At 47.0% G+C, this 18,928-nt stretch overlaps 1 protein-coding gene across 1 annotated transcript; it reads right to left on the bottom strand.

Moving 5' to 3' along the window:
* Positions 1 to 5,311: 5,311 nt before the first annotated feature.
* Positions 5,312 to 15,993, bottom strand: TXN (thioredoxin). Its single transcript, XM_037152745.2, has 5 exons — positions 15,844 to 15,993; positions 10,935 to 11,039; positions 10,435 to 10,494; positions 6,223 to 6,288; positions 5,312 to 5,520 (listed from the first exon to the last, which is right to left on the bottom strand). The coding sequence occupies exons 1-5, from the start codon at positions 15,865 to 15,867 to the stop codon at positions 5,458 to 5,460; spliced, it is 318 nt and encodes a 105-aa protein (XP_037008640.1). The 5' UTR covers positions 15,868 to 15,993; the 3' UTR covers positions 5,312 to 5,457.
* Positions 15,994 to 18,928: the final 2,935 nt, after the last annotated feature.

The raw sequence follows: 18,928 nt of genomic DNA, 5'->3' as shown, positions 1-18,928 counted from the left end.
CAGGAAAGAGCTATAAAGCTCATGTGAGTGGGAGGAGGAAAGACCGTGATACTTCTGTTCATCCCCTAGAATGCTAGCGTGAAAGAGAGACTTAACTGTCTTCTGTGACAATTTATATGTTTTCCTGTCCCATTCTAAGAGGCTACCAGAATGATTACTGTCATGCCTCAAACCCCTGCTGGCCACATTCACTGCCGTAAGTCCAAGCTCCATCCAGGCACCCATCATCCCTGGCCATATGGTCACCCCCTAAATCAGAGGTTCTCAACCTGCGTTGCATGTCCAATCATCTGGAATCCAGGCAACACCCAGGACCAGTTGAAAGTCTCTGATTCCAACATACTACCAAGACTGAGAGCCAGATCCTAAATCTACCCAAACCGACCTTTCATATTCCACGTACCCCAGAATCAGGAGGTGATTGGGTTTTTGCTAGACCTCCAGTGCCCTTTACAAACCACTTCTGCTTCCAGCAGAATCTCCTCCCCTTTTGAAATTCATTTCTGCCCTTACAACTCCCCACCCACCTTATTGCATCCATCTGCTGTCCTCCAAACTCCTCAATCACTGAAGATGATTCACATCAAAGACTCTTTCCATCCCCATTCCCATTCTCTTTCTCAGTGATCCCTCTAACCCCTGGTCTCAGATCCTTGACCTGTAGAGTCACGACCATCTTCCTCTACCCCACCTCACTGCCTTTCTGAGGTAACCTGAATCCTTGTCTTCCCAGGAAACTGCATCAGCTCCAAAATCTGTTTCTAAATCCCACCCTGCCTGCCCTCTCTGATCTTGCTCAATCATCCACTGCCATCTCTCTTTGACCTTCCGGAGACCTCCGATCCCCGGACGCCATCACTTTCCTTTATCTCTGCCGGCCTTTTCCTGCCGGCTTTGCTTGTCTGCCTACCCAGGCTTCCTGCTCTGCTGCATCCATGTAAGTAATCTCTGGAAAATGCCATCAACTCTTCTGCATCCTCCCTCCACTTGACTTGCCTGCCAAGACCCAATCCTGCCTGCACTCTGACCCCCCACCGTTGATTGCTTGTCCTGAAGCAGCTGAATGTGGCTGAAGACGCACAAAACAGGACTTCGCAGTCCTCAGCGTGCTTCTCATTGGGCATTCAACCCTGCCCAGAAACCATGCCCTGCTTCCATGTTTTGAAGATTACTGTTTCACCATATCTTTTCCTTAAATTGTCTACTTGTTTTCCTCCCATTTCCATTAGATGGAAATTCCATCTTCCTATTGCCAAACCCACAGCCCTGTTTAAATCTGCATACATCTTTTTCTGTAGGTTTATACCTGGGCCTCTATTCTGTTCCATTCATCTGTGTGTTTTTATGCCAGTGCCATACTGTTTGATTATTATAGCTTTGTAATATGGTTTGAAATCAGGAAGTATAATGCCTCCAGCTTTGGTCTCTTTCCTTAAGATCGCTTCAGCCATTTGGGGTCTACTGTGGTTTTACATACATTGTTCAATTTCTGTGAAGAAAAAATGCCGTCAGAATTTTGATAGGAATTGTACTGAATCTGTAGTTTGCTTTAGGCTCTGCATCTCTAGCCATCTCTCCTGGCAGACGGAAACCCTGCTGCTTTTTAGAGTTGGATGTTATTTGGCTTCCATGCTTGGTCCTGGTGCTCTAGGCTGGGGATCCCAGCTTAGGGTCTATACCCTTCAGTTCCCAGGCAGAACCCCCGCCCCTGGCTGCTGAAATATCCCTCTGGACCTTCGGCGGCCCCCTGCGGGAGCCCAGCCAGCCCTGTGGCACCTCTGCACTCCCTACCGGTCTCATTGCGCTGCTGTGGTTTCTTCCGTAAGTCCTTGGTCATAAGGCTCCTCTCCAGCTAGTGTTCAGTTGTAATTCAGGATGACTTTTCTGTAATTGGGTTGTAATTCTTGTTCCTTTAGGTGTAAATGTAAATTGTTTGAGATTGTTTTTTTTTTTTTTTTTTTAATTTCTCAAGGCAGGTGTCTACCACCATGAACCTCCCTCTTAAAACTTTTCTGTTTTTGCTGCATCCCATAAGTTTTGGTAGATTGTATTTTTGTTTGTCTCAAGGTTTTTTTCCCTTTGACTCATTGGTTGTTCAGTGGCATGATGGTTCACTCTCCACATATTTGTCAATTTTCTAGTTTTCCCATAATTTATTTCTAGTTTTATACTATTGTGGTTGGGAAAGGTGCTGTATCATTTCCATCTTCTTAAACTTGTTAAGACTTGTTTTGTGGCCTGACGTGATCTATCGTGATGTGACGCGTGCACTTGAAAAGTGCGTCTTCTGTTGCTTTTGGGTGGAGGGTTCTGGGTGTCTGCGAAGGCCATCTGGTCTAGTGTGTCCTGTCTGATGTTTCCTTGTTGATTTTCCGTCTGGATGCTCTGGCCACGGGTGTTAGTGGGGCATTACATCCCCTACAGTATTGTATGCTGTCCAGCTCTCCCTTAGGTCTGTTCATACACGCTTTCCGTGTTTAGGGGCTTGCGCTCACCTCTTCACCCACCGGCCGTGATGGGGGAAACAACCAGTTTCTCCCATTGTGCTCCGAGTCCCAGTTTTCCCTCGACTACACAAGGTTTCCCGCTTACAGGTGTCTTCTTCCTGCAAAACCAACGGCTACCTCCGTCTTCGGAACTGTCTCAGTTCCCCGTGCATGCTAGCAAGCACACCTGTCTTACACACATGGCGTACAACCCCATCTCTCAGCTCCAGTCGAGAGCAAAACTTCTCACGAGTGCTACAGACCCTGTTTGTCCCTCTTTACACTGTCACTTTTTGAAAGATATTTTTGTGTGTAAACAATGCAGGTGTGCATTCTTGCTATGGAACACCCAAACACTTTAGATAAAACTAAAAACCACCAATCTCTGCCTGTTCTCCGCTCCAGAAGTCACCACTGTGACTCGTCAGAAATGTTTAATTGGAGGTATTTTCCTTTAACTTACATGCGGATTTACCTGTAGAGAGAGACCGCGAGTTTTGTGGTTTGCCCAAATGGAAGCATACTGTTCTGCAGTGTTAATATGGTTCTGCTACTTGCTTTATTTCACGTGGTGACTGAGACTTTCCTATGTCAGTAGTAACAGCTCCTTATGCTGTGTTACCTAGAAGAGACTTTTCACTGCATGTAACCATTCTTTTACTGATGGCGACTCCGTTTTGTGCTGCTGTAAACAACGCTGCAACAAACTATCCTCGGACATTTTTCTTTGCCAATGTTACTTCCTTTAGGATAGACATGAAAAGTGTCATTTCTAGGCCACTTCCAATTACTCTCTTCAGTTCCCGCCAACGTGGCTTCCACCCTGACCCTTTCCTAGAACTTTCTGGTCACGACCACCACCTCTGTTTTGTGTTCCTGTAGTCTTTCTTAGCCTCTCAACATTTGGCAGCTGACGCCCCTTCCTCTCTGAAATCCTCTCTACTTTTGGGATGAAACCCTTTTCTGGGTTTCCTCTTCCCTGGGCTCCCCTCAAATTTTCTCTGTTGGCTCCTACTCTCCCGGTCTCTAACTATGGAAGTTTGTCGGGCTGTCTGGGGGCTCTTCACTCTGAATTCTCTGCCTGGTGATCTCACACCTATTTGTAAGTGCCACCTGCACGATGGTATCTTCCAGATTCCAACCCCAGCTGAGACCTGCCCCGAGTTCCAGGCTAGTGCCCAACAGCTGCAGGACATCATTTGAATACGCACGACTGAAGCCTCAGTCTTCACAGGTCCAGGCAACCTGGGCTGCTTCCTCCAGCCCTCGTGCCACTCAGCACCCCAACCAGCAAGGCGCTCCAACCTCGAACCCGAATTTACTCCAGAACTCTACCCCCAGAAGTCACTGGGTGCTCTTTCCTGTTATCGAACCTGCAGTTTCATCTTTATCACCTCCCTGCCTCCCCTCAATCACAGCCGTCATCACCTCTGGCCTGGATACCTGCAGAAGCCTCGTGTTCCAGTCCCTCCCCCACCCACTTCCAACAGCGGCCAAAATAAACCTGTCGGACTACTCTTACCTCTGGCTTACCCTCCAATGACTGACATGTGCACCTAGAACAAGGCAAGCCTTCGATGACTGGCCCCTGGCCCTCCATCCAGCTTTAGCTCCTGCTTCTGCTAGAATGTACCAAGATCTTCCTTGACCCGGGGCTTCCGGCACGCCACTGGGACTTTGCAGCTCAGTCCTTTCCACTAGTCAGGTCTCGTCACCTCCCAGCACCCCACCCCACCCCCAGCCAGTCTGTTATTCTCAATGATGGTGTCCATGTGTTTGTTTGGGTCTTGTAGACTAACCCTTAGCCTGTCACTCACCCCCCGTTCTCACATGTAATCTCTGAGAAGGGCGTCTTACAGCTGTTATCACTAGTCTTGCATAGAATAAGCATTCAGTGAATACCCTGAAAGATTATCTAAGTTCAGCACCCTAATTTTAGGTGAGAAAAGGAACCCAGGAAAGGGACCACTGTTTTACTACCTATTGAGGCATCGCAGTGAGAGGCAGTATCGTGGAGCCAAGAACCTGGGCTCCAGACTCCCGCGGCTGGACTCTCGGATCCTCCGCCTGGCGCGATGCCAGGGAAACTACCCTCTTTGCCTGTTCCTCACTGGGACATGGGGTTATATATATACCTACCTTTTGGGGGGCAAAGATTAATTAACATAGGATATTGTGAGGCACAGGATTAGTATACAACCTCAAAAACTTCAAGCATCCCTCAGCACTTGGCTGTCTCTAAAATACAAGAAACACGATGTTCTTTGAATGAGATACTGAGTCATTTCTCAGGTTGGAACTTTCTAGATCTAGCCCATCAGACCAGTTTCTTAGCTACTTCGAGCAAATCAAGATCCTCATGGTCATGTCTGCAGGAGTTCGTTCCCTGGGAGCCAACTGGGAAGAATTCTGCATCGGTGTAACAGGAGTCATAGCAAATCAGGAGCAAAGTCAGCTCGTGGGGACCTCTGGGACAAAAATCTCACACTAGGGAAACAATTCCTTTATGCGCGGACATCAGCCTTGGCCATGCTGACCACTCAGAGGGCACAGGGGACGTGCCTACGCGAACAGAGGGTATTGTTTTCTTTGTTCATAAACGTCAAACAATTGAAACATACGAATCTATTATCTACATTGCCTACAACACGATTTCCCTAGAAATACACTAAAGTAGTAATAGGGAAAAAAATTCTTAAAGCCATCAGCGAGCTAGAAGGCTACTTAAACGTGATCAAGAATGTATGAAAATAATTAGGACACATCAGTAGCTTCTAATTGGCCACTTTTCATTTATTTTGAAAGCTATTCAAGACACCAGACAGTTTTAAAAAGGGTAGAATTAATATTTATTGTCATTGCTATAGCAGATGGCAGTTGAGTATTATAATATCTATACTTGATCTTTCTTTTTTTGTAAATAAAAAAAATTACAAGAGCCCATGGCTGGTTATGTTTTCAGAAAACATAATTAAACTAATTCATTGATGGTAGCTTCAAGTTTTTCCTTATTAGCGCCGGAAAATTCACCCACCTGTTAAGAGAACAGTAAGTTGGCGTTAGACGGGCCACCTTCTCTCTGTGTTGTGTGTAAAGCCTGACAGAACGGGGGAAGGTCGAAGGCAAGGGAGCAAGGGAAGCACAATTAAAGTGAACATCCCCAGAGAACACAGTTTTAAGTTAAACACAAAAACTAGGAAAATACAGCCCCTCAAGAAGAGGCAAAAGACTCAAATATAATTTTGAGGCGGGGCATAAGTGCCTCTTAACAAAGACATATGTACTTTATTACACAGGGTCCGGCTTAAATAAGACCTTTTTAATTATAAAACTTCTTTATTACAAAATCATAAGCATGTAACTCTGTAATATGATTAGCCCTCTCAAGCACACCGTATGACATTTTAGGTGAAATGTTCAAATTAAAACTATAAACGATTACACCCATATTATTACCCTACCGACCGCAGTCAAGCAGGCGTTACTTCTGCCAGACCCTGTGGTAAGTACGACTCACCAATCACAGATTTAGTGACTAGTTCTAGCAGAGGTCAGTTTTCCATTAGATACACCGTTATATACCGAAATCAATGAAGAGGGACGTATTTAAATAGTCTTAAAAGTAGACCATGGGGACATGCTTCCCAGTATGAAGGAATAAGTCACTGCAGTTTCTTCATTTGTACGATGCTTTCCTATCATTCAGCTAGTTTTCTTCAAGGTCAGATATACCTACCTTTTTTCCTCTTTTAAAAAACTGGAAGGTTGGCATGCATTTGACTTCACACTCTGAAGCAACATCCTGGGGGGGTGGGAATAAAAACCAAGATTAAGTATTGAGCTTTTGACAGAAGTAACCCCAAACCAGATTCTTTTCTTCTGTTATATACGCCGTAAAGACTGACAATATGTAATGGTAGCACAGAAGCCTAACTGCTTATAGGTAAGCAGTTAAAATGATCACTAAGGAGAGGACTGCTCCCAGCCCCAGATACTGTACTTGTACAGTGGTTCAATAAGCTGGTTGGTCCAGTCATACCCCAGTTCAAGAATCATTAAGAAGCAGTAGCAAATTCTTTAACTGTGCTCAGGACTATAATCTCAACTATTCCTCCGAATTAGCACCTCTTATCATTGCTCCTCGTCTTCCCAGTTTTATCATGGGAACGAGGTACAGAGACAACCATAAAGACTAATGTCCAATGGGTCAGAAAGAGCAGCAAGTTACCTGCAGAAGAATTGTTCAAGGATAATGTCACAGTAACCTAACAAGCGGCACACTGGTTTTTATTTGATTTTTTTAGTTAACAACGTTATGTTCTCAAACCTGGCTGCATTATTGGAGTCACTGGAGGGGCACTGCAAGGGTCCCCTACAACCACACGGTCAACCGGGACAAAGCTGAACCCCAGCTGACCCAAATGCTCTAGCTGAGAAGAACGGGCAAACCCCAAAGGTCGTATCTTGGACTAGCGGGTGCGTATCATCTTCTCAGTGTGGTTCTTACCACATATGAAGACTTTTCTACAGCACAAAGGTCATGGAAATACCAGGCATTCTTCAGTTCTGTTACAGGAACATCATGTGAGTACTTTGTTCACACAAGGTTCGGAGGGACACAGCATGAAAATGGTTTTGTTTGAACAAGTATTTCCGGTGAAGAGGCCTATTAAGGGATCGGCAACACCAGCTCGGCACTTCAGAGAGGATCAGGCATGAAATGGAGAACCTCGTGGCCCCTGAGTAAAAAAAACTGTGCAGGACAGCAACCAAGGAGGCAGACCCGCGGACCCAGGCCATGGGAAAGCAGAGAACTTTCATGGGGTTTTTCCTGACTACATAATTTCCAAATACCATGGTCGATTTCCCCCAAATGTCAGACTGAGTTCAAGTGAGATAAATTTGGGAGTCTGACATTTCACTAACACTGCCCACAGCGTACCTGCCTATTATAATCTTCCATGGACTTGATCTTTGCTATCCGAATTTACTGCTTTACTTCTGTCTCCCACTTCTTGTTCTAGGGTCCAGTTTGCTATTTCTACAGAGATGTGAAAGTTACGCACACTGGTCGGGGCCATCCAGCTATTTAATGATATTCCCAAGTGAGAATGATCTCGTTTTTACCCTTCTGTGTTTTCAGAACTGAAACCAGGTGACGGTTTTACCTAGAGTTCCCAGGCAACCAGAAGATCCACTCATGTGATTCACAGATCCCACAGGGCAAAAACCACTCACTGTTCGTTCAATGAACTGTGTTCTGTTTGAACCACCTGCCTTGCTGGAATGACTAGGTGAGTGGGAGTGGGCGGGTATGTGGTGGCTCCAGGGTTCTGGAATTCGTTCCACTTTTAACCCTGCCGCAGATCTCACGCAGGCAGTAGGGGCGCCTGTCCTCGGCCCAGCACTGCGCAGGGCAAGCACCCCTGGGCTCTGCTTTGGTGACCCCACACGACCTCTTCAGCCGGGTCCTAAGAAACTGTTCTCATGGACACTCTGAGGACTGAATGACCTAATGCAGGGAGACTGTGTCTCACAATATCTAGCATGTGATTACTTTCCAATAAGAATGTATTCAGTTGCTAGCTAGCTGATAGGGTCAGCAGGTTTAGAGAAACCAGAAGTTTCTTTTAAGACTAAGTTAGGTTAAAACAGGGGGCAAGGTTTTTTTTCCCCCCCGAAACACATAGTATCTACTCTCTGTCCTTTTGTTTCTAAAATTCTGGGACACATCAGAACAACAGCTTTACTCAATAACCATAAAATACCCATTCACGCTACACCTACTACATGCCGGGCAGGTGTGCTCAGTGAAGAAACAAACATGATGGGGTCCCCAGCCCCCAAGAAACTTACAGGGACTGATGGTAAAGGGCAGACACACAGAGATCACTGTATTGGGTTGGCCGAAAAGTTCATTCATGTTTTCCTGTAAGATGGCTCTAGTAGTGCTTAGTTGTCTTTAACTTCATTTGAAACAATTTTGTTAGATTATATTTTAAAAACCTTACGGAAATTGGTGAATTTTTGTGTAGCCATGTTAATGAAGATGGAAGAAAATACCCAACATTTTTTTTTTTGCATATTATGCTTTATCATTTCGAGACAGGTAAAAACGTAACAGATATGCCAAAAATTTGGGCAGTGTATGGAGAAGGTGCTGTGTGACCAATCAGATGTGTCAAAAGTGGTTTGTGAAGTTTCCTGCTGGAGATTTCTCTCTGGATGATGCTCCGCAGTCGAGTAAACCAGTTGAAGTTGATAGCGATCAAACAGAGACATTAACTGAGAACAGTCAGTGTTCTACCAAGCGTGAGAGAGCCAACATTTTCAGAATATCCAAAATCAATGAAGTCATGGGTGAAAATAAATAACGTATCTTGCCTTTTATGGAAAAAAACTAAACAGACTTTTTGGCCAACCCAATAACCACAGGTGAGAGTCAGTGAGTACTTACCACGTGCCAGGTGCTGTTCTAAGCACTTACAGGCACTGCCTCACTGAATCCTGATGACCAGCCTACGATGCTGCACTGACATTGCCACTTACAGGGGATCACACAGAGGCACAGAAAAAGTAACTCGACCAAGTGCGCACAGCTAACAAGGGACAGAGCCGGGGAATAAAGCAGGCAGTCTAGGTCCAGGGTCCAGGGTCCAGCTCACCCACTGCCATCGACGCGAGGGGAGAAGAGGAGCAGAGGACGACACTGAGGAAGGAAACTATCTAGTCTGGGTCATCGAAGCGGGTACTGGAGCACAGCTCCTGGAAAAGAGGCGAGCTCACACCTAGGAGCTCATCAGGTAGGAAAGGAAAGGCTGTGCCCAGGAGAGAAGACAGTGCCAGCAATGGGACGTCTGTGGAATCAGAGAATGTGCTGAGGATCAGCAAGGTGGTGTGGGTAGGTCCTCACGTACAACCATATACCTGCTTTTACTGTCCCTTCAGTGCTTCTATTAGACATTCCATGGTTGCTAAAAGAGTAAGCAACCTTGGCCAGTTGATTGGGACAGGTACTGAGGTCTGATCATACAGAAAAACCAAGGCTCAAGGAGGAGGAGATCAGCCTGAAGCAGAACTCAGTGGGTCTGGAACCAAGGTCTAGCACCGCTGCCGCCGCACCAGACCCTGGGCCTCTCCTCCCCACTGGGGCCCAGGGGAAATGCCCACGTGTCTGTAAAGAGCTCTCATGTGATACATCTTGAGCAGGCCCTCCTGGTTCCGTGCGAGAGGCACGGTCACGTGCTGGGAAGTCAGATGACCTCACTTTAAACCCTGGCTCTGCCAGTCCCCCCATGGACCGCCTCCCTGTGTTCTTCTCAGCTGTCGTGGGGGTGGGGGTGACGGCAGCACCCGGCACAGAAAGTGCTCCATAAGTATTTGTTAACTAAACCACCCTGGAACCCACCCCCCCAATTATTCTCTCAGTTCTCCACTAGGCACCTTGGTGTTCTTTAAAACACCCAGGTTTTCTAATTGAGCCCAACTAAGACTAGAATACATTTGTGAATACACTTGGCCATGTCCTGACTTCACAAGAACTTCAGACGTGGGCTCCCCCTTTGGTGGTACCATCACCTCTATGGTTTTGTTACTGCAGTCAAAGCCGACTTCTATTCACTGAGCTTCTCAGGATATTAGGTCGAATACATAGGTTTTTAGAAAGATATATAACTGGGAAGTGACGTACCAAAAGCTTCAACCATCTATTTTTATGCTTATTTTGGGGTGTGATATGCATATCTCCTGATATATCTCGGATTAAGCTCATATTGGCACAATTACCCATTCTTTCAAAATATAATGTTTTTGCTAGTGCTGTGGTTCTAGTATAGGATTTGACATATATATATATATATATATACACACACACACAAACAATCCCCTGCAATAGAGAGAAAGGCCAGTGTGAAAAGCTCTGCAGGTTTCTTGATTTCCAGCCACGTACCTGACAGTCATCCACATCGACCTCCAGGAACAGCACGTTGGTGTACTTCTCAGAGAGGGACTGGAACATTTAAAATGAAAGTGCATGAAGAATCAGAACTCGTTACTGGCAGTCAATCCTCAACCTTCTTAAATGCAAATGTAATAAAAGTAGAGACGCAAAAATTTAGACTAGGGACTGGTAGGCATAAAGAACACACATTTTTCTCTGAATCAAATTCCTCCCGGTATCAATAACTTGGCACGCCCACTTTTGAGGTCTGAATTTCAGATACAGCAGGGCCCGTGTATCAAAGGGAACAAAAGCAAAGCCATTCGAGACAAACAAATTAGCTTTTGAAAGCTGACTTCAATGGGCCCCCCCCATATCATTACTGCTTCCAGACCAAACAGCCAACAACAAACCCCCAAACTTTACTTGTCTTTTTTTTTCCTCCCCAGCTTCCCGAGCACCCAAAGGACAGAAATCTCTTAAATACGAAGTGGCTGTTTGCTACTCACATGAAAGAAAGGCTTGATCATTTTGCAAGGCCCACACCATGTGGCGGAGAAGTCCACCACCACGAGTTTTTCTCCTGCGGAGTCCAAGGCCTCCTGGAAAGCTTCCTACGAGAGAAAGAAAAGCGTGTGTTCAAAAGCCTCAGTGGAACCTGATAAAACGTGATGCAGAGCACGATTCTGAGGTTGGGAAAGCAAGACTTATCTTTCAATGAAAAAACAAAACAAGCTGTTTGGAAAAAACCCTTCAGTATTTGTAGTGTTACTCAATAAAACAAGTATGTGTATAGATATTCATAGCCCCATAAATATATTATAAAATATTATTCCTTCTGTATCCACACTAAGCAAACACAAAGAAAATAGACATGTGTATGAAACATGTTTCCACATCACATCAAGGTGTTTTGGAGACATTAACAAATGCTCATCAAGTCATCGAAGGGGTCACCTGCAGAAGCACAAAGGCACAGAATTTTTGCCTTTTTTGCTACGACACTGCAAGTTACCTAGGATTTTTTTTGTTTAAGTGAACACTTTTTTGATATTTTCTATGGTGGAACATTCCAAAAAAAGAAAGAAAATAACCCCCGAACACTCACATCCAGTCACTGTTGACATTAAGCATATTTCCTTGTATTCTTTTTAATGGAGTTTCCAGAGTTGAGATCATACTATTTCTAGCTGAGTTCTGCCCTTTATCCCCAAACTCTGCCCTCATGGTTGACCAAGTGAAAAACAGTTCTCGTTCCTCACAAGGGATGCGTGTTAAATAAAATTCCCCGAGCAGAAATGATCAAGAAAACCCTTACCACCAACCTCCCTGCATAATTTACTAATGGTCTCGATACTGTAACCCAAGCAACCTAACCTTTCAGTTACGAAACACAAGTTAACCACAGTTAGTTAGCGCTGACCAAAACCAGGGCAACAACGAGAAATCAAAACACGGACATCCAGCTGAAGTTCAGCTGTTCCTCAAGGGAATAACGCTGGTCACATTGGTTTAATGAGAAACTGCCATCCCCCTCCCTTGAGAGCTAAGGAAGATCAGATCTGGTTCTGGAAAAGGGAAAGTAAATACATGAAACACCACTAAAGTCTACAGGGAAGTCCCCTGTAGTACACAGTTACTTCTCTGGACTTCTAATTCCTACTTCATGTTTTCTTGGGAAACAGTTCACAATGGGTTTTCAAGAATGGCCTGTCATGGCTCCTTCTCGGTTGTGCAGGTACAACCTCCCGCCCCACCCTGGGTGTGTGTGGGGAGGGCCGAGATGGAATTACACAAATTATGTTGTCAAATCATCACCAACTTTCTCAGAGGAACTGCAAAGTCTTCCCTGCCGAGTCTTCTGAGAAGGTCAAACAAGCCATTCCACGAAAGCGAGCTCCAGACAAGGCAGGAAAGTCAAGGAACCGAACTCTCCAGGAGGATGAACCCAACCAACCCTTGAACAACACAGGCTTGAACTGCGAGGGTCCATTTATACACCGATTTATTTCCAATAAATATGTATAGTACTGTAAATGTATTCTCTCTTCCTTATGATTTTTTAAAAAAAATTTTCTCTACTTATACTTTATGGCAAGAATACAGTATACAATGCATAACATATATGCATACCATATAAAATCTGTGTTAATCGACCGTGTTTCCTGGTCAACAGGCCATTCTGGGGGGGTCAAAAGCTCTCCCCAGAGTTTCCACTGCACGGGGTCAGCTGCTTGTTTTGTGAACGTGGTTGGCTCTCGGTAAACACTTGGGAAGGTTCCTTTCAACATAGAATGTTATTTCAAACATGCAAGGAATTCCCAGAACAACTCTGAGTGAAATTCCAGCAAAACTACCTAAAATTCTGCAAAGAAAAGGGCAACAGCAACAGAGCGCTGGGCTCCAGCGATGGTGAGACAGCCTGGTATGCGGAGCCCGCCCACCCCATTCCCTTCTCCCGAAGCTCCAGCCTGCCCGAACAGACTCCGGTTTGGAAATAGCTCCAAACTGCCTGACTTCTTAGTGAACCACGATCTCCAGCCCCTAGAAACTAAAAATGAAGCTTCATAAAGGTCCTCTTCGCTGACACAAATATTTAAAAAACAAAACTCTGTAGGTGGGGTACCTGAATAGAGAGTCTAGCCATCTCTTTTCCCAAACATAACCATATCAAAGGTTATTCATAAACACAGACGAGGTCTGTAAAGCATGTAGCAAAGTGCCCAGGTCAAATACATGGCATCTCCTATTAAAAATAAATAAATAAACCTGTGTGTTGATTTCTTCCTCATCACATTACGCCAATGGTATGGGAAATAGATCCCAGGGGCTCTGAACAACCAACCACTCTGAAGAGTTGTCCTGGACAGCCAATGGCACCCAGTGTACCAAGAGGAAAATCTCATATGTATTCACTATCTACAAATAACATTCAAATTACTGTAGTTTCATTTCTGATTAATGATTCTGTATTCTAATTTTGAAGATCAACCATAATTTTATTATGAGTGCCTTTGGGCTCCAGGCTGCAGTGCTTTCTGGAGAAAGAACTTTCTTATCACCCTTACACATCTTAGTGATTAGGGCGGTGCAGGACCTCGGACAAGAAAACCAGGCAGACTAAACCCTGTGCTCCAGGAATCAATTTTCCACTTGTACTGTGTGGATTCTGAGACAACTAACTAATACAGACCCTTGAAAAGTTTTCTCATGCCTTTCAGGGGTTCGCACCTGTTAGGTTAAACTCAGGAAGCAGCCAGGCCTTGGAGGAACACGCCTGCCCCTCCCACCCCCACCCTGCAATAAACTGATTATTTCTCACTCAGTAGGCACTAAAAAGTATATGGAACAAAACTTAACATTAATGACTCCTGTTTGCAACAAATGACAGGGCTGCTCATTTTTTCTTTCTTTCTACAGGATTTATTTGTTTATTTTTAGAGACAAGGGAAGGGAGGGAGAAAAAGGGAAGAAAAAATCAATGTGTGAGAGAAACACAGATCCGTCGCCTCTCCTATGGGCCTGGGGATGAAGCCACAACCCAGGCCTATGTCCCCACCAGGAAATGGACTGGTGACCTTTCCACCCAACCAATCAGGGCCAGAGGGCTGCTAACTTTAATATAAATGCTCACAATTTAAAAAAGGAATCCCAATAGGGGAAGAAAAATCATCAAAGTCAAGCAGTTAAGACTACAATTAATTAGCCAATCAACGGATGTGGGAGAAGACAAGTTCAGTCACTGATAATCAAAGACATTCAAATGAGAACTTTTCTTTCTAATGATCTGGCCACAGTTGTGGGGGAAGTCAGTGTCCAAGGGAAGCACTTGTGTGTTTCTCTGGGCATTTACAAACCTTAAGAACATCACTTCCCTTGACCCAGGCAATGCACTCCAGCCCCTGACCTGAGGAAACTGCCAGAACTCTGCACAATGGACAGTAAGTACAATGAGTTCTGAACAAAATATTCACTGAAGCAACAAACACTGCCTCAACTCCAGCAATGTGTTCAGATACTGATATGGGTACAAAAAGCTTGTGACTGTGTGTAAAGGGTTCAGGCTAAATTAGGGAAATAAAAGCTCAGAAAGAAAACAGCATACGTAAGGTAATTTCAACTACTTTGTAGCTGCTTGTAGGAAAACAGAAGATCTCGCTTCAAATTTTCTATAAGGATCATATGCATTTTCTGATTTTCTAAAAGCAACAAAAAGTTAAGGGACCATTACGGGGAAACTGAGGTCTTCGAAGCCTGCCCCAGCATCTAACAGGCCCGGGCACTCAAGGACCTGCCTTTCGCTTGCTTTACTGGGGTCGGACTATTGCGGGGTAAATGCTCCTGAGGGGTCAGTCTCACGCTGTTTGAACAACACCAATTCTCTCCTACTCAATTATCTGACTCTGCATTTAACAAATACTTCTTGACTGGCTACAGTATACCAGACACTATGCCGGGTCTGAGTTCTCCGGGCAGGAGGGTATTTATCCTCGCAATAACTCTGGAATGGAACACTTTTTGCCTTGGGCATTCCAAAAGAACAGAACCACCATCTGTGTACCCGAAGGCCGACGAGTGACCAGGGGCATACCTGGCTTCGGCGAGAGCCACCAACAGTGGGTGAAGTCACACACATCTGTATAGCAGCGGAGGCCCCGTGGCCCCGGGGCCCAGCGGCCCCGCCTTGGGGACTGAGTCATTCCAAAACCAGAGCTGCCGGCAACGCCCGGCAGGAAGAGGCGTCCCAAGAGCGCGGCCCCGACTTCACTTCCTCGCAGACACCTGAGGCCCTCGGGCCTCCAGGCCGGATTGGTACACGCGAGCAAGGACGGAAGGGAGGTTCTGCGGTTCGGAACCGCCCCTTTTGCGAGGATACAGCACGCGTCATCTCTGGGGCCTGGCCGTGATGGAGGCAGCCGGGGGTCTCCGGCGTAGACCCGCTCCCACGGCAGCCCACCCCACCCAGCGCGGGTGGATCGCGCCACTCACAAGGTTGGGGGTGGCGGCTACTAACCCTGTGTTCTCTCCTAAGGGCCTTCGATCTCCTTGTCCGGGCTCGTATCCGGACAAATACGGAGGCCAAGGGCAGACTCCCTGCATCCCCTCACCCAAGTGAGGTTTCCCTGGGCAGAGGTGATGCAGGGAGCGCGCAGGGAGGAGACACCCGCACAGTCCGTGCTCGCGTGCATTCCCCGACTCCGCCCGCCCTCCCAGGGGCTATCGTCCCTCTGCTCCCCTACGCCAGGGTGTGTTCCGGCGCCTCGGGGGCGCGGAGGCCCAGGTTTCTCGCAGTCCCAGGCCGAGCCGCCGCGACCCCTTCCTCCAGGGATGACCGGCGGCCTCCCCACCTCCAGCCTATCTCCTTCCCCAGCTACGGAGGCTGAGCGTAGCGCCCCAGCCTTTCCCGGGAGTGCATACCTTACTCTCAATTTGCTTCACCATTTTGGCGGCTGAGGTCTGACAAGCGACCGTAAGAACCGATGGAAATGGATGCAAAGCCGCAGCTACAACTTGGAGAGTGCGCAGCCCGCCTTCCCTTTATAGACTGGAGAACCTGGCGGGCGGGCGCGCGCGGCGTGCGTGTGCCGGGGGCGCGCCCGCTCCGGCCTCCCGGGCCCGCCTAGACGCCACCGCGAAGTCCCGCCTCCTGGAGTCGCCCAACCGCCGGGTGGGGGCGGGGCCGCTGTCAGCGGGCCGAGTCCCGGCCGGCGCGGGGCGGGTCTCCTGGGTCAACCTCCAACTTGGGAAACCCTCCGCGGCTTTCCCGCGGGCCCCCGCCTCCACCTCCATCCCCGCACCCTGTCTGGGAGGATAGGGTTTCGCGGGGACCATACAGAGACTTCAGGAGAGCACGCCCTGTGAATGGTATGGGGAGGCGGGGAGTCAGACGTCCACTTCCAGAGCCACAGACGAGCTCACCTGGGAAGGGATCAGTCATCCCTTAATTGAATGGGACTGGGCTCGAGAAGGGGCCGCCGAGGCAGGACTGGGATCATCAAAAAGGCCCACCGACCTTATCCCACGGCCCCACTGCCCCCGAGCCCCACAAAGTGCTGAGTAACCATGACTAGGAAGTGTATCTGTGTGTGCCCCCACCTTTCCGGAATTTAAAGTGACAGTTTTCTTTTGCCTCCTTCTTGTTCTTTCACTTTCATTGATGAAGCCACTGCTGCAGTGACACAGCAATTTCGTGTGATAGGCAGGGGAACTGGCCCATCTCTGGAAGAGCAGACAAGCGCCTGCGTGCGATTGTGACCCTGAGCAGGTTCTGACTTACTGGTGCCTCAGTTTCACGTTCTGTGAAATGGAAATTAGGATGGTATCCATTAAAGATCTCCAGCCTAAGAGAGATCCTTATTAAGAATTTATTTGTGCCAAAGTCATAACAGTTGCTGGGAAGCAAAATCTCAACAGATCGGCATATTGCTCCTGAGAATGGTAGTTTTTGCATCTTATTTTATACATTAGAATCAAAAGAGGAGGCATAAGAGGGGTTACTTGAAATTTACTGATGATAGATTAGGGAGGTGGGAGAAGCAAAATGTGAAAGTCTCAGAGATTGGATAAAAAGCCCAGGGGAGAGACAGTGGTGGGTATCGAGTAGTTAACATTTACCCCACATGTGGGAACAAGATAACAGTGGTGTGGAGGCTGGTGCTGGCGGTTGTGCTCTGATGGGTCTGGAAAAAAAGATTTCTCCAACATTTCAAAGGTGTGTTATTTTGTGGTAGGCAGAGAAGAGCAAGAACGGTAGGCCAAGTACAGAAGGTCACCAGGGCAGAAGCCCTGGGTGCCTAGCAATGGGCAAAACTGGGAAAACAAGGACCTTCCCCCCCCCAGGGGGGTCTCTCCTCTCCTAGCAAATGGCTGGTCATGTGGTAGACCCCCTTAGAGGAGGACAAGGGGGTGGAAGAGTGGCCTCATGTGCCTCCCGGGTGGGGCCCTTACATAACCACTCCCTTTAAGCCGGCCTCAGTTGTGTTTCAGCTCCAGGCCCAGGAAACTAGCAAAACCAGGCAGGCAATGTCATGGCTAACATCAGGACCAGCTGCACTGACTAATGACCCCCTGCCCTTGCACCAACCAATCAGTGGAGGCCACAACCCCAAAAAGATACACCCTGAAAGCTGATGAATATTCTATTGATATCCTCCCCTGGGATGACCCCTAAAATCCCAAGCCCTTAAAAGCCCTTGGGATGGAGAACCAGGGCCCTCTCCGTGGAGAACCCACTCATCTTTCCTCTCCACTTCTTCTTCCCACTAGGCCTTTCCCTTTCCCTCTCCTAAACTTCAAGGGCCCTTCTTTGGCCTCTGTAACTTGTTTTCTGAGCCCATTTCTTCTACTGCTCACTTCTTTTACCTCTGGGACCCTCTAAATAAACTTTGTCTTATAATTTGAGTTTCGTCTCAAAGTTCTTTCTTTGCCAACTCAAGTCCCGAGGCTGCTGACCCAAGGTCTGGTTTGACTCCACGGGTCTAACACCTGGTGTCGTTTTGGGGGCCACCAACAATCTTCGATGCACAAAAACAACAGATAATTTCAAAGTTAAAGATTGATGTTTGTCAAGGAAGCCGCAGGCCTAAGACATGACTACTCACCATATCTACTTTTAGTTAGGAATTTTTACGCTCAGACCACCCTGTGCAGTTACTTTGGTCTTTGGTTTTGTAAGGCCCATGATGCAGATCTTCCCTGAGTTTGTCAAGCCCCTTTTCGTCCACAATGCTCTCTAACTCATGGTAGTGGTATTTTAAGGGTTAAAGAGCTTGTAAAGTGATTAGGACAGTGCTTGGCATATAGTAACCACTCAATAAAGTTATAATTATAGCTGTTGTGAGCAGTAATTAGACTCGTTTGGGACCACGGGGGTGCCAGGATGAGCTTGGCGGCCTTATATTTATAATGACACCAGTACACGCATTTGTGTGAATTTTTTTCCCAGCAGTAGTAGAGCCCAGAATAGAGAAGTGGGCCCTTTTTTGTTGATACAGGGATCCATGTTTTGGTCTGGCAAGACTGGGGATTGTGAAAGGTATGTTGGGGGGCATTGTGAAGCCAGGAGGGTCTCTCCACAAGTGAAGGTGGAGGTGGAGAAGCTATTGAGTTGGAGGAATACGAACCAGGATGTTGGGGTGCAGGGTCTGAGCATGGATTTTCAGAGTGGAGCAGCTCTGGATGAAGCTACACAGAGGTGCGATAGCCCGGGATGGTGAAACTGCTCCCTGGCTTCTCCCCGGAACCCCTGGTTTCCTTCTTGTCACCCTTCAAAGGGAGGCAGGAAGAAAACCAGAAGTCTTGAACCTACTCTGCAAAGTTTCTAGAAGGTGGAGGAGCACAGGGCCACAGGAAAGGACATGGACAAGGGACACATTCTCAGGACAGTCCTAGACAGAGGGAGGATGGACTGGCCTGAACGCAGCTACCTGCGTTCAGGGGTACCTGCAACAGAATATATCCTGCTTTTCTGTTGCGGTGTCTTCAGCCCAACTTGCACCCCAGC

The sequence above is a fragment of the Artibeus jamaicensis genome, unplaced genomic scaffold (assembly GCF_021234435.1).
Source record: "Artibeus jamaicensis isolate MK-2021 breed Jamaican fruit bat unplaced genomic scaffold, CSHL_Jam_final scaffold_1964, whole genome shotgun sequence".
NCBI classification, from domain to species: Eukaryota; Metazoa; Chordata; class Mammalia; order Chiroptera; family Phyllostomidae; genus Artibeus; species Artibeus jamaicensis.
Note: the sequence above shows the minus strand (reverse complement) of the source record. Positions and strands in the feature narration are given on the sequence as shown.

Bases quoted from the DNA above. Each gene is read 5' to 3' on its own strand.
- TXN (XM_037152745.2), bottom strand. From the start codon at position 15,867: ATGGTGAAGCAAATTGAGAGTAAG. The intron at 11,040-15,843 runs GTATGCACTCCC...TTTCTCTCGTAG, and splicing joins TGAAGCAAATTGAGAGTAAG to GAAGCTTTCCAGGAGGCCTT. The intron at 6,289-10,434 runs GTACGTGGCTGG...CCACCCCCCCAG, and splicing joins TCGATGTGGATGACTGTCAG to GATGTTGCTTCAGAGTGTGA.